A 12894-nucleotide genomic window follows, 5' to 3' on the forward strand; every position below is an offset into this window, starting at 1 on the left:
CGATTCATTCCAACAATAAAAGAAAATACGTGGAGCTCAATATGTTTATATAGCTCACTGGTAAAGCATGTACATTATATCAACGTTCAGGATTCACACACATATACACAATACGCCCAGGGTTCTAGATGAGTAAATTAATGTGTTACCCCATCACCAGAACAGCGTAGTGTAGTTCATCTGTTTCTCCATCACCCAGCCGACGCGGCGACTCCTGGCGTGGTCCATTATAGTCCGGTTAAGATCACGTCGCTCTGCTTCGTGCATCTTCATCTCTTCATGCGTCTGCTTGAATGGTCAAACAAGCTCTCGCGAATTCCGTCTTCTGTCTCTGGGAAGACTCCTGTGAAAGTAATTCTTGAGTCAGTATTTCCATAGGCATAACACACACAGCAATTCACTCATCATTCACCCTGGGCTGTAATTACACTCTACATTCAACCACACGCATACGAATTCTTAAATAACTACTGTCAATACTAATATCAATTCCCCATCCATGTCCGAGTTATTTATCCACACATTAACAACTATTCAGAATATCCAGATTAAGAACTAGTACAATGAACACTTAAGTTAACATAACAGCGAATATGAAGAATGCTTATTCATAAACATACTAGTGTTCCTTAGCGAAAACATATCATGAAAAATAGTTTACCTGAGCACGCGAGCAAAGAATCTTCCCCGACTTGCCGCTTACATGTTCAATGGGCAAGTGAAGCTAACAGCTTAGGTGACTGGCGACAAGTCTAACAGCTCACCTTACAAAAAATTGACATTCAGGTTTTTCACCTGTTGCACGTGAGAGTGCGTGGAGACTCGGCTCTACAGGTAACAAGTACAGGCCCCATAATCATGGTCCAACAGGCATGCGAATCAATAATAATGTTTTTCGCGATACGAGTCTACTTCTGTCAATTAATGCATACTAATAACAGCATCATTTCATCATTAATTAAGTACTCATATTACATACATGTTCATACATAAAACCCATAAATGTCATATCTGACAGTGACGTCAGCCGAGGAATCGGCCGGGTTGAACGGCGCTCTCTTTATACCGTGTAGTGAGCGCAATCGGGTTGTCTAGTCAAGCCCTCAAGCATACTTCACGGGTAGGTGAAGAGAAACTCGGGATGGGGTGTCTTCTCCAAGCCCAAAATTTCGCAGTAAAAAACGGAGTTTATAAAGTGTCTTCCGTCCCCCTCCTGCTTTTGTTTAGGTGTTCCCACTTGTAAGCTTTTGAACCCTGTTTTTGTTCAACTTATTGGCATATAATGTCATGCGTCAAGGGACACAAACACACAAACACACTCACACACATGCACCCACAAACACAAACACACACCCACACACACGTGTAATCACACACACACACAAGCACACACACACATACGTGTTATCACACACACACACACATACGTGTTATCACACACACACACACACAATAACCATCACAATCACAGTTTGACAAATTCATCTTTGATTTTGTTGCGGCCGAACCCCCCTCCCCCATTTTCCACACTAGATCCACTGTTTCATCTTTGTCTTCGTCTCTCTTCCCTTTATCTTATCTCGTCTACCTACTTGAGTGAGTAACTGAAGAGGTATTGTCTTTCCTAGATTTTCCCACCGACAGAGTTGGTTTTTGTCTTGAATTCAGTACCTCACACGTACACGGTAATTGGCGTGACACCTCAAGCGGACCTTCTTCAGTGTAAAGTGTCTGCTGACCAGGGACATGAGGGTCTGTGGTTGAGCAACTTTATGGTTTAACCGGGTGGACTGGGGGAGTAGCAACAGCATGTGAACCACTTTAGAAATAATTTGTGAAGGTTTCAAGACAATTACTTCAATTTGAGAGAGAGATAGAGAGAGTATCTGCTATTCAGACTTCACTTTGTCATGGGAAAGTTTTCTTCCACACGAGATTATGTTGATTGTCTAATGATGCTGTCTCACAGCTTCAATACAAGAGAGAACAAAAACATTTTGTTTACTCACAATATTATTAGATGAGGCTCACCACAACGACCATGCTTCTGCACAGATCTACTTCTTTTAGTTTTACTAAATTGACTAGCACTAAAAGGAAGTTCTTTAATCTATAAAAACAATAGGCCTCTGTCCATCACACTTTTGATCGCTTATAATGCCAGTCTGGCAGTGTTTATGAGCCGATTTGCCTAACATTTGGCATGACATATGCCATATCTATCGCATATTTGTGTGGAAAATTGCCAACCAATTGCTCAGCAAGTGAGTTATATATATGCAAACGAGCACTCACGCGTGCTTTCCTTCGCTTATAGCTCGGGTGTTTCTTGACCAATTCACTTCAAATTTGGCGTGAGCTTTGCGATATCTATGGCAAAGCCATATACTAAATTCAAATTGCTTGATAATCTTTGGATTTATAATGAAAAGAAAGTGTTTGACCGCTTTATTGCTTAGCGCTGCCGTCCGTTTTTGATTGAAGCACAGCCAAGATTTGGAGTGGCATAGTGGACAGAGCTCTTGCCTTTTATGCTGGCGGTTTGGGTTTGACCCCAGGCGATATTTTTGTTGTTGCACTTACCAGTGCACTTGGCTCGTGTGTGATTTCAATGTACTTTTTTTCATGTACGTGTTTCAATTTCTTTGTTATATTTATACTTTTTTTTCTTCTCCTATTTATGTTCTCATTTAATGATTTATACATGTATAAATTAAAAATCTAAACTGTCAAATGCTTGGAACCATCATTGGAATTTGCACTGTATTGGATCTATCAGTTTAAATTACGTTTTCAACACTTACAATAGAAGTAAAATGATAATTGAGATCACCAGCAGGTGAGGTATATCAATAACAAAGACATTTACTTAATATTACCTGGTTAATCTGCTTCCATAAGGCTTTTGAGGGTTTTTTGCGAACTCTTGATAATACTTTCTATGGGCAGCATGTTTCATGGAGATTGCTTTTATTCTATGAAATGATAAAGAGAGAGGTGGAGAATTATTGTGGACATGTTCAGCTTCTGTCATAAAAGTTTCGGTTGTTTTACAGAAAAATAGTTTCCATTTGTGTGAAGTATTAGATCAAAGCTCCTATGCAAATGCTGAAGCACAATTTCTTGTGCAGCGATTGTCACTTGTTTTATTTGCATAATTATGTCACGATTTCACATGACTAATTTTTCTTCATACCTTGTATGCAAGTCATCACACATACACTTAATCACACACACACACACACAGAAACCAAAAACAGAAAGAAAACTACAGACATCTTTTAATGAAAACAGAAACCCTACGATACGACAATTTACAGCAGAAGAACATCCAAGAGGTTTGAACCTTCAGACAATGGAAACGCCGTCAGGATGGGGTGTGGGTGGAAACGGTCGGCCTTGCTTCTTACGTTCAGCCTGCATAACGCAGTAACGCTCAAACTGCAACAAACAAAGCACAGACCATGATGCAGTGTTCAAAGCTTAACTCTCTCCGGACGATGGAACGCTATAGCGTTCGGAGTCCGCCATAGCGTTCCGGACGACCAAACGCTATAGCGTTTCTGAATTTCAAAAATTCGCGCGGCGATCGTGACGCAGTTTGTACGGAACTAAATGTTGCTAGCTTGTTCTGTGGTCTTTCCACAGTGCAAGGGAAGCAACTGCATTCACTTGTCCCTTTCTTTGTCTGTATTGTGACCCGGTTTGCGAAACTACCGACGATCAGCGTCAGGGTAAACAGTAAGACAATGGCGTCTTCCACGCAGTTGTCACGCTCGTCTCGTAGACCCAATGACAGGCGTTTTACGGCGTTGGAAGTTGTTGAAATGCTTCAAACTGAAGGATCTGACGTGGATGAAGGTGAAATTAGCGATTCATCTGTCTATCTTTATTCATTCTTTCACTATGAATTTTTTCCTAACCCATGCAAATGGCCCGTCTGGAGGGAAAGTCAAGGGAGAAAACTGGTCGTCCCGAGTGAGTTAAGAATACCCATGAAACTAAGTAATTGACATAAATTGAAAACATATACAACTGCTAATGTTCCAAAATCAAGAATGATCAAGAAGAAAGGTCCTTTTATAAAATGTTAATTTTGGACAAAATGAATCATTCACAAACTTTGTTTTCATTTTGTCCAAAATTAAATGTTTTGTAAACATAAACGATCATTTTTGTTTGGCTTTTGAACAAAAGGGACACAATTATGCAGCTCCAATCCCGTGTATGAATAGCATGGATAGTGTCCCCTTATGTGGGTGTCCCAGCTTTTTTCCTAAGTCTACCACTGCATGCCCCTATAAAAGGCCCGAGCAGTTGCGCAAATTCTCAGTCTTCATTTAGTTGCCATGCTGTACACAGACCTGGAAACCCCTGTTTTGCACTTGGAGTATTCTCAAACAAACGTGGCATATTTTCAGGAAAAATAAGCATACTTCATGCAGCATTGTGACAAAAACTGTGCTCATGTGTCAAAATACTGGATCAGCTTCGGCATGCGCTTTTGAAGAATAGCAGTCTAGGAATTTTCTCGTCGTATATTTTTTTGTACACTGATCATAATGATCATATTCTAGAAATTCATGTGTAAAAAAATACGACGAAATTGTATGGGTTCCCAGGTCTGTGTACAGCTAGACACAAAAGAATCTGTTACTGTGGTTTTCTTTTGACAAATGTGACAGGTTCAACTCTTCAATGTGTGCAGTCAGACTGACACTTGTTCAAATCACTCAGGTGTTCTATAGCGGCATGCAGTGGGAGACTTCGGGAAAAAAGCTGGGACATTGCTCATCAGGGGACATTATCCATGATTATACTCAGTCGGATCGAGGCTGAATTATATCCCGTCTTTTCCAAACACAAAGGAAAGAACGTTATCCCCTTCACACATGTACAGTAGTCATTTTTATGGCAGGCCCATCAGATGAGAGGACTCCCCCACAGGTTTCCTTCATCACAGGTACCACTTTACTGATATTTCGCTGTGCACAGATGTATGAAAAACTGCATGTACAGTCTAATTTAACTTCCCTGGCGACCACCTCTCAATAACAACCAACTGCCCACAACTACCACCCCAAAGGATCGGCGACCATTTTTGTTTCTTCTAATACCTTTCCAAAGAGACCGCCTGTCTGTAACTATCCCTTTTGTGATCGTTATAGATAGGTTCGACTAAACTTCTTTCACATTCTTTTAGATAAAATGGAACGGCCCCTTTTAAGAAACCCTGATTTAAGACCATGTTTTCTCAGATTTGCTGTTCATAACATCTGTAAATTCAGACATGGGATTCAGAAAAAGTGATAATTAAGGAAAAAAAAGTGGGGGTCTGGGGGCCGCAGAAGGCCCCCAGTAGGGTCCAGAAGCTGAAGGTTTTTAGTATTTTAGACACACAAAAATGGCCCTGAAATGCATATTTCAGCTTAATCATAGCCCCCCCCCCCTCCCTTTCTCTTCCTTCCCATGTTTCTCAAATTAATTTTACGCTAAGACTCAAAATAAGGAGGAGAAAGAGAGAGAGAGAGAGAGAGAGATGGGGGGGGGGGGGGGGGTGGTGGCGTGTGACGGTGTGGTTTCAATGTTCTTACCTTGTCGGTGCCAAACGACCCCAGTGACTGATTACACGACTGGGTTTTCAGGATAGTCAGGTGCTTGTTGCTTTTCAAGTGGCTTTTGAGGGCAGTCTTTCCATTGGAACCGTAGTTGATAACATTAACATCGTTGCACAAAGTGCACTAAGCTTTTCCCGGCAAGTTGATTTTAGCAAAAGCATCGCCAACTTTCAGTTTCACGTCTTGTGTCTTCTGGCCTTTCTCGTATTTCCAGCTCAATGATACAACTTCATCGAGCCAGTCGAATCTCCAGAGATTTTTCTTGTACTTCTGCTGGTCAATTTCCCGGGATAGAACGGTTTCGTCTCGCTTTAGCTTCCTCATCATTTTGGCAAGTGGCTCGAAGCGATGTAAAAATGGCGCCGAATCATTCTCATACGGTATGCTTTAGCTTATACTGAATCCCCGATAGCTACGTTGAAACGGTGACTGTAGGAGACAAAGACACAGAGCGCGTTCCCATACGGATCGACCAGCAACAGTCTGACCGTTTTAGGAACCAACCGTTCAAGAATAGTATGGAATGGAGCGTCGCGATCAGCGGACCGGCCGAAAAACTTGGGTCTTTACCTACATATACCCCAACATTTTATCAGCGGATTTGCACGAATCTCAAGAATGATCCCTGGAGCCTAAAAATTTACGGAATTCCGTAATTTTACGGAAGAATCCCATGTCTGTAAATTACTCTGTAAACTAACCCCTATCTTTAGACTCCCTACTTTTTAAGACCTGATTTTCCCACATTTGTGAAGGTCTTAAAAGGGGGGGTCTTCAATTGGAGGTAAATTTACAGAGGTTATGAACAGCAAATAAAACATTACACCTTCACGAGGAAGCAAGCCAACAGAACATCAAACCCACCTGCTTTTTACGGAACATGCACTCGTGAAAGTCAGCATACTCCTTCTCGCAGTCAGCATGCGCGCGGTTGAGACTGACGCTGCTGGCACAGCGGTAGTAGTCCATCTCCAGCGGACCGCATCGCTTGCCCTGGTTACTGAACCATGACGCCTGCGCCTTGGTGATGGGCGTGTAAAGCGCAGGTGTCCCCATGGTTAGGTCGTGATAGTCTCACAGCTCACCTGAAACATACATTGATGAAACAGTAAGTGCTCTGTGTTGTTTACAATGTTCAAGTTAACCTGACGCCCTTTTCAGTCAAATCTTCACAGAGAAACGTTGCACGCCTTCTTCTTAACCTGTTCGCTACCAGGGAATATTTGTATACAAAGCATTACCTTTTTTTTTTTTTACCTGAATTGACAACTTATATAGTTACAGTGTGCCCTTGATCAGTTGATGTACAAATGAATACACCACACACACAACATTGTTTGTTTGATTTGTTTCTTCTTCTGTTGTGTATTGAGCGGTTTGTTGCCCTTTAATTTAAAGCAAGTTGCCCTTTAATTTAAAGCAAGTTACCCTGGACGTACTGACATAGGCAGCAAAAGGGTTAATCCCAACATAAGTCACAACATTTTGCGGCTGCCAAATCTATTACAAAGTCTGTTTCTTTTCTCAATTGGGATATGCTTGAATCTTTCGCTTATTGCAGTTTTACACTTTAAAAACATCGTCACGCAGTTCTTGCAGTTGCAACTTGCACACACAGATACACACACACACGTACACATTGAAAACACCGTCACACCTTGCACACACACACACCCACACATTGAAAACACCGTTACACCTTACGCACACACACACACACACATTGAAAATCACCGTTACACCTTCCACACACACTGAAACACAAACGGCAAAATGGAAAGTTCCAAATGAGTAGGAATAAACTCAGCGCTGTGCGACCTGCAGAAGATCAGCTATAAATGAACGAAGAGCCAAAGTACGGAGTCAAACTTGCAATATTGTTTGAACTCAGAATTCAAACACAGAAATTATTTACTACGTTCCTTAGGTGTACAAACCTTTTCGGTCTGTTCAGTGATTATCAAGGTCGAAACCACACCGGAAGCTACGTCATCCGTTACATCCGAGTACCGCAAACGGGAGAAATAATTATTCCCAGAGTCACAGCCTCAGTGGTACCAGTTATTCCGCCATTTAGGCAGCCACACACCGATTTTTGGGTCCAGGCAGTTAATTGTAAAACTACATGTAGTGATATGACTGTGTGTGTTTGTGCTTATCGTTTGCTACGGTTTCGCTGAGAAAAGATATGACACCGCAAGAAAGAAAACAAGAAGAGGAGCTTTTCAAAGAGTTGAAACAAAAGCAGAATGAGTCTAAGGCATCGGGGGACGACAACGCACACTGGGTGAGAAGACAAGGCCAGGTCGTGAACGTAGGGAAGTACGCCCTCCGGCAGCCAGACCAGGAACACCCAGCCTGAGAAAGAAGGGGCCTTCGAATGTAAATAATTTTAAACCTGTTTTTAAGCAGCACAAAGACAAGAATTCACAGTTTTCTTGCTCATGTATATACACCAACTCGGATAGTTTGATGAACAAGAGAGCAGAGCTTCAGTCAATGATTGAACTACATGAGCCTGACGTGATAGCTATCACTGAAGTGAAGCCGAAAAGAAGCAGGTACGATGTCCAGGAGTGTGAGATAGCAGTGGAGGGGTTTGAACTTTTCCACAACATGGAGAAAGAGGGGAGAGGGATAGCTTTGTATGTGAAGACGAGCATGAAACCTGCCTTATGTGAGCATTTGAACAGTGATTTCCAAGAAGCCATTTTTGTGGAATGCCAGCCTGAGAGTGGAGACGTCTTAAGGATAGGGCTAGTGTATAGAAGTCCTAATAGCAGCCTGGATAATGCTACAAAGCTGAACGAACTACTAATGAAAGCAGTGGAGGATAAGCCCGAGCACTTGTTGATTTTGGGGGACTTTAATTACCCACAGATCGACTGGAACCAAGAGATAAGCACGGTAGGACAAAATCACCCGGCATCACAGTTTCTGCGCACATACAAAGACGCTTTTCTCACCCAGCATCAGAGGGGTTGCACACGTTTCAGAGTGGGTCAGGAACCCAGTCTCGTGGACTTGGTGCTCAGCAACAGAGAGGATATCGTTCAAGAGGTCTCCACACTGGCGGGGTTAGGAAAGAGTGACCACGTTACTCTAAACGTCAAACTGGCATGGTTCCGGAAGGACAGCGAGGGAACGGAGCGACCCAACTACTCAAAGGCTGATTTTGCTGCTATCAACGAGTACCTGAAGAAGGTAAACTGGGAGAATGAGTTTTCCAACTTGTCAGTGGACGACACATGGAAGAAGCTGAGAGAGAGGATACAGACGGCCGTAGAGAGGCATGTTCCGGTGACCCGTTTCAGTGGCAGATCTACAAAGAAATGGATGGATAAAGGTACCCTGAGAACAGTACGGAAAAAACACAAGTTGTTTAGAAAGTGGTTGGAATCGAGAGATGGCAAAGTGTATCAGGAGTACTGTAAAGTCAGAAATCAGGCAAGGCGGGCTTGTAGAAAGGCACAACGACTGCTAGAACAGACAGTGGCAAAACAGGCAAAACGAAACCCAAAGGCTTTTTGGTCATACGTCAAGAACAAAACCAAGACGAAAACAGGAATAGCGGACCTCAAAAAGGAAGACGGCACCAAAACCACATCCGATCAGGAAAAAGCAGAGGTACTTAACGCATTTTTCAAAAGCGTCTTTACGGCAGAGGCTGACGGCGACCTTCCAGATCCACCAGAATACAACTTCACATCAGAACTCCGTGACTTTGAAGTCACATCAGAGAAAGTGAAAAAGCTGCTTGAGGGTCTGCAGGCAGGGAAAGCACCTGGTCCAGATGGGTTGAGTCCACTTCTTCTAAGCAAGGCAGCAGATGCTCTAGCCGAACCGGTAGCGATGCTCTTCAGGAAGTCTCTCGACGAGGGCAGGATACCCGAGGAATGGCGACATGCACGCGTGACACCCATTTTCAAGAAGGGCAGCAAACTCTCCGCCAACAACTACAGGCCGGTCAGCCTCACGTGCATCCTGTGTAAGGTCATGGAGACCCTAGTTCGTGAGCAGCTCATCAAACATCTACAGGAGAACGACCTCATCACAGATAAGCAGCATGGGTTTGTCCAAGGCCGCTCTTGCGTCACTCAGCTACTAGATGTTCTAGATACATGGACCCAGATTCTTGACGAAGGCGGAACGGTTGATGCTGTGTACATGGATTTCAAGAAGGCCTTTGATAGCGTGCCACACAGACGCCTTGTCCTGAAGACCGAAGCACACGGTATCGGCGGAAGGATCCTGGCCTGGATTGCGGACTTTCTGAGCGAAAGACGACAGTGTGTGGTCGTGAATGGAGTTCAGTCATCAGAGGCCGAAGTGACGAGTGGTATCCCCCAGGGAAGTGTTTTAGGACCCATGCTATTCGTACTTTACATCAACGATCTGCCGAACGTTGTCGCCAACCATGTCCGGATCTTCGCTGATGACACTAAGGTCTACACCAGAAGTGACGTTGAGGGAGCCCCACAAACCCTGCAGAAAGACTTGGATAGCCTCCAGGACTGGTCCCAACAGTGGCTGATGAATTTTCACCCGGAGAAATGTCATGTCCTGAAGCTGGGAAATAAGAGGTCAGAAGCTATCTACTACATGACAGGGACGGACGCGTCAGGTGAAGCTTGCAGTATTGCACTAGAGGAGAGCGATTTCGAGAAGGACCTGGGGGTCTATGTGGACAACAACCTGAGCTTCAACAAGCATGTCGCCCTTTCAGCAGCAAAAGCCAACAGAGTCATGGGGGTTATCAGGCGTTCCTTCGACTACCTCACAGTAGAAGTTTTCCTGCAGCTCTACAAGTCACTTGTCCGTCCTATTCTCGAATATGGCCACGCAGTCTGGCAGCCGCAACACAAGACACTTTGTCAGGAGGTGGAGCGCGTGCAACGAAGGGCAACCAAGCTTATAAGCTCGCTGAAAGACAAACCCTACAGTGAACGGCTGGCAACTTTGAAGCTACCTTGTCTAGTGCATCGTCGCAAGAGGGGGGACATGATTGAAGTCTACAAGTACCTTCATGGTTTCTACAAGACAGAGCGGCCTCAGTTCTCTTTCTTCGCTGGTAGAGACACCCGAGGCAGTACCCTGAAGCTAAGCAAGCCCCGCTACAGACTCAATGTCCGAGGCAACTTCTTCAGCGAGAGAGTTGTGAACACGTGGAATAGCCTGCCAGACCAGGTCGTGACTGCACCATCTGTGAATGCCCTTAAGGCCAGGTTGGACGCCCACTGGAAAGATCTCCCCTCTGTGTTTGATCCTGAGTGCTACTAGTAACTAGCTAGTAACTAGGCTGATCCCACCATGCATGCCAAAGTTGCTAAGGTTACTACGAAAACGACCACAGAAAGATGAACAGGCCTAACTGGCCTCAAACATCTAACAAGTACAAGTACAAGTATGTAAAGGCACCGACCATTTTTCCAATGGTGCACACACACACACACACACACACACACTGTGACAGGCCAAACACACAACAAGAAAAATGTTCATTCAAAATGAACAGCGTCGATGCAATGTCCACCAAAGATTTATTTTGGGAAGTGTTAAAAGGTTAGGGTCAAAAGTCAATGAATTGCATGTTGTGCTGGATATATAAATTGTTTATTTCAGTCAATGCTTGCTATGAATTGATCAAACAGCCACAAGAAAAAACAAGTCGCGTAAGGCGAAATTACTACATTTAGTCAAGCTGTGGAACTCACAGAATGAAACTGAACGTAGTCCGCCGCTAGTGCAAAAGGCAGTGAAAGTGACGAGCCTGTTTGGCGCGGTAACGGTTGCGCTGTGCTTCATAGCACGCTTTACTGTAGCCTACCTCTCTTCGTTTTAACTTTCTGAGCGTGTTTTTAATCCAAACATATCATATCTATATGTTTTTGGAATCAGGAACCGACAAGGAATAAGATGAAATAGTTTTTAAAACGATTTCGGAAATTTAATTTTGATCATAATTTTTATATTTTTAAACAGAGCTTGTTTTTAATCCAAATATAACATATTTATATGTTTTTGGAATCAGAAAATGATGAAGAATAAGATGAACGTAAATTTGGATCGTTAATTTTTTTTTTTTTTTACAATTTTCAGATTTTTAATGACCAAAGTCATTAATTAATTTTTAAGCCACCAAACTGAAATGCAATACAGAAGTCCGGCCTTCGTCGAAGATTGCTTGGCCAAAATTTCAATCAATTTGATTGAAAAATGAGGGTGTGACAGTGCAGCCTCAACTTGTACAAAAAAGCCGGATATGACGTCATAAAAGACGTTTATAAAAAAAATAAAAAAAAACCGTCCTGGAATATCATTCCCAGGAAGTCTCATGTCAAATTTCATAAAGATCGGTCCAGTAGTTTAGTCTGAATCGTTCTACACACACACACACAGACAGACAGACACACACACACACACACACACACACACGCACACACACACACACACACACACACACACGCACATACACCAAGACCCTCGTCTCGATTCCCCCCTCTATGTTAAGACATTTAGTAAAAACTTTTTAATTAAAAAATAGAGCTTGTTTGAAACAGGTAGAAAGGAAGAGTTGATATTGCAATATCTGTACGTGGGAATGTGGTGAAAAAGAGTGCTAAAAGTAGTAAGTCAGCCTCAGATCCATTTCAAATATTTATTGCAGAAAAACAAAATACAAATTAAAAACAAAACCACAGAACCATTACCAGGTGTCATAGGAATGTTTGAAAACAATAGTTTTAATTTTACACTGTAAATACAGGAATCAGAATTAAACACCTCAAATTGGCACATGCATAATGAATCACCTGGAATTGCAACAGGGAGATACTGAAGTAATTGGAAACAAACACTTGAAATTGACAGAGAAACAATTGAAAATATATTACTGACATGAGCGTACAATATTTTAATGGAAGTGCATTTTTAGCACGAAGCATCCGCAGGAGGATGCACTAACAATTACATAGTGCCACAAAATGTGTACGGACATTTCACAACCGTGCATTATTAGCACAGAACACATACATGGGGGCGCACAAAACATTATTGTACCATGATGATGATCGGGATTGTTGAAGATCTTTTCTTGTGCAAGGCGCCCCTGTATGACCGCAACTGATCCAACCGGCCGCATCTGAACAAACGACGTCGAAACGGCGCGAAACACGTCCTCTCGGTTGGTCTCGGATTGACTCGGCTCCTCTCGGTCTTTTTTTTTGTGTGTCTTTTTTTCTTTTCCTTATGGTCGGAGTGGTATATTTATGTACAT

General features: G+C 42.9%; 1 protein-coding gene and 2 long non-coding RNA genes across 3 annotated transcripts in view; all 3 read right to left on the reverse strand.

Moving 5' to 3' along the window:
• Positions 1-12894, reverse strand: part of LOC138967354 (uncharacterized) — a 221119-nt gene that overhangs the window by 110147 nt on the left and 98078 nt on the right. The gene's annotated exons all lie outside the window — the stretch shown is intronic.
• On the reverse strand, positions 31-1611 carry LOC138967349 (uncharacterized). Its single transcript, XR_011455929.1, has 2 exons — positions 662-1611; positions 31-343 (listed from the first exon to the last, which is right to left on the reverse strand). It is a non-coding gene; the product is annotated as an uncharacterized lncRNA (long non-coding RNA).
• Positions 3264-7705, reverse strand: LOC138967348 (NADH dehydrogenase [ubiquinone] iron-sulfur protein 5-like). The gene is made up of 3 exons (XM_070339875.1): positions 7556-7705; positions 6483-6703; positions 3264-3441 (listed from the first exon to the last, which is right to left on the reverse strand). Exons 2-3 carry the CDS (start codon positions 6672-6674, stop codon positions 3349-3351), a joined length of 285 nt encoding a protein of 94 aa, XP_070195976.1. The 5' UTR covers positions 6675-6703; positions 7556-7705; the 3' UTR covers positions 3264-3348.

This window comes from Littorina saxatilis, linkage group LG5 (genome assembly GCF_037325665.1).
Source record: "Littorina saxatilis isolate snail1 linkage group LG5, US_GU_Lsax_2.0, whole genome shotgun sequence".
NCBI classification, from domain to species: domain Eukaryota; kingdom Metazoa; phylum Mollusca; class Gastropoda; order Littorinimorpha; family Littorinidae; genus Littorina; species Littorina saxatilis.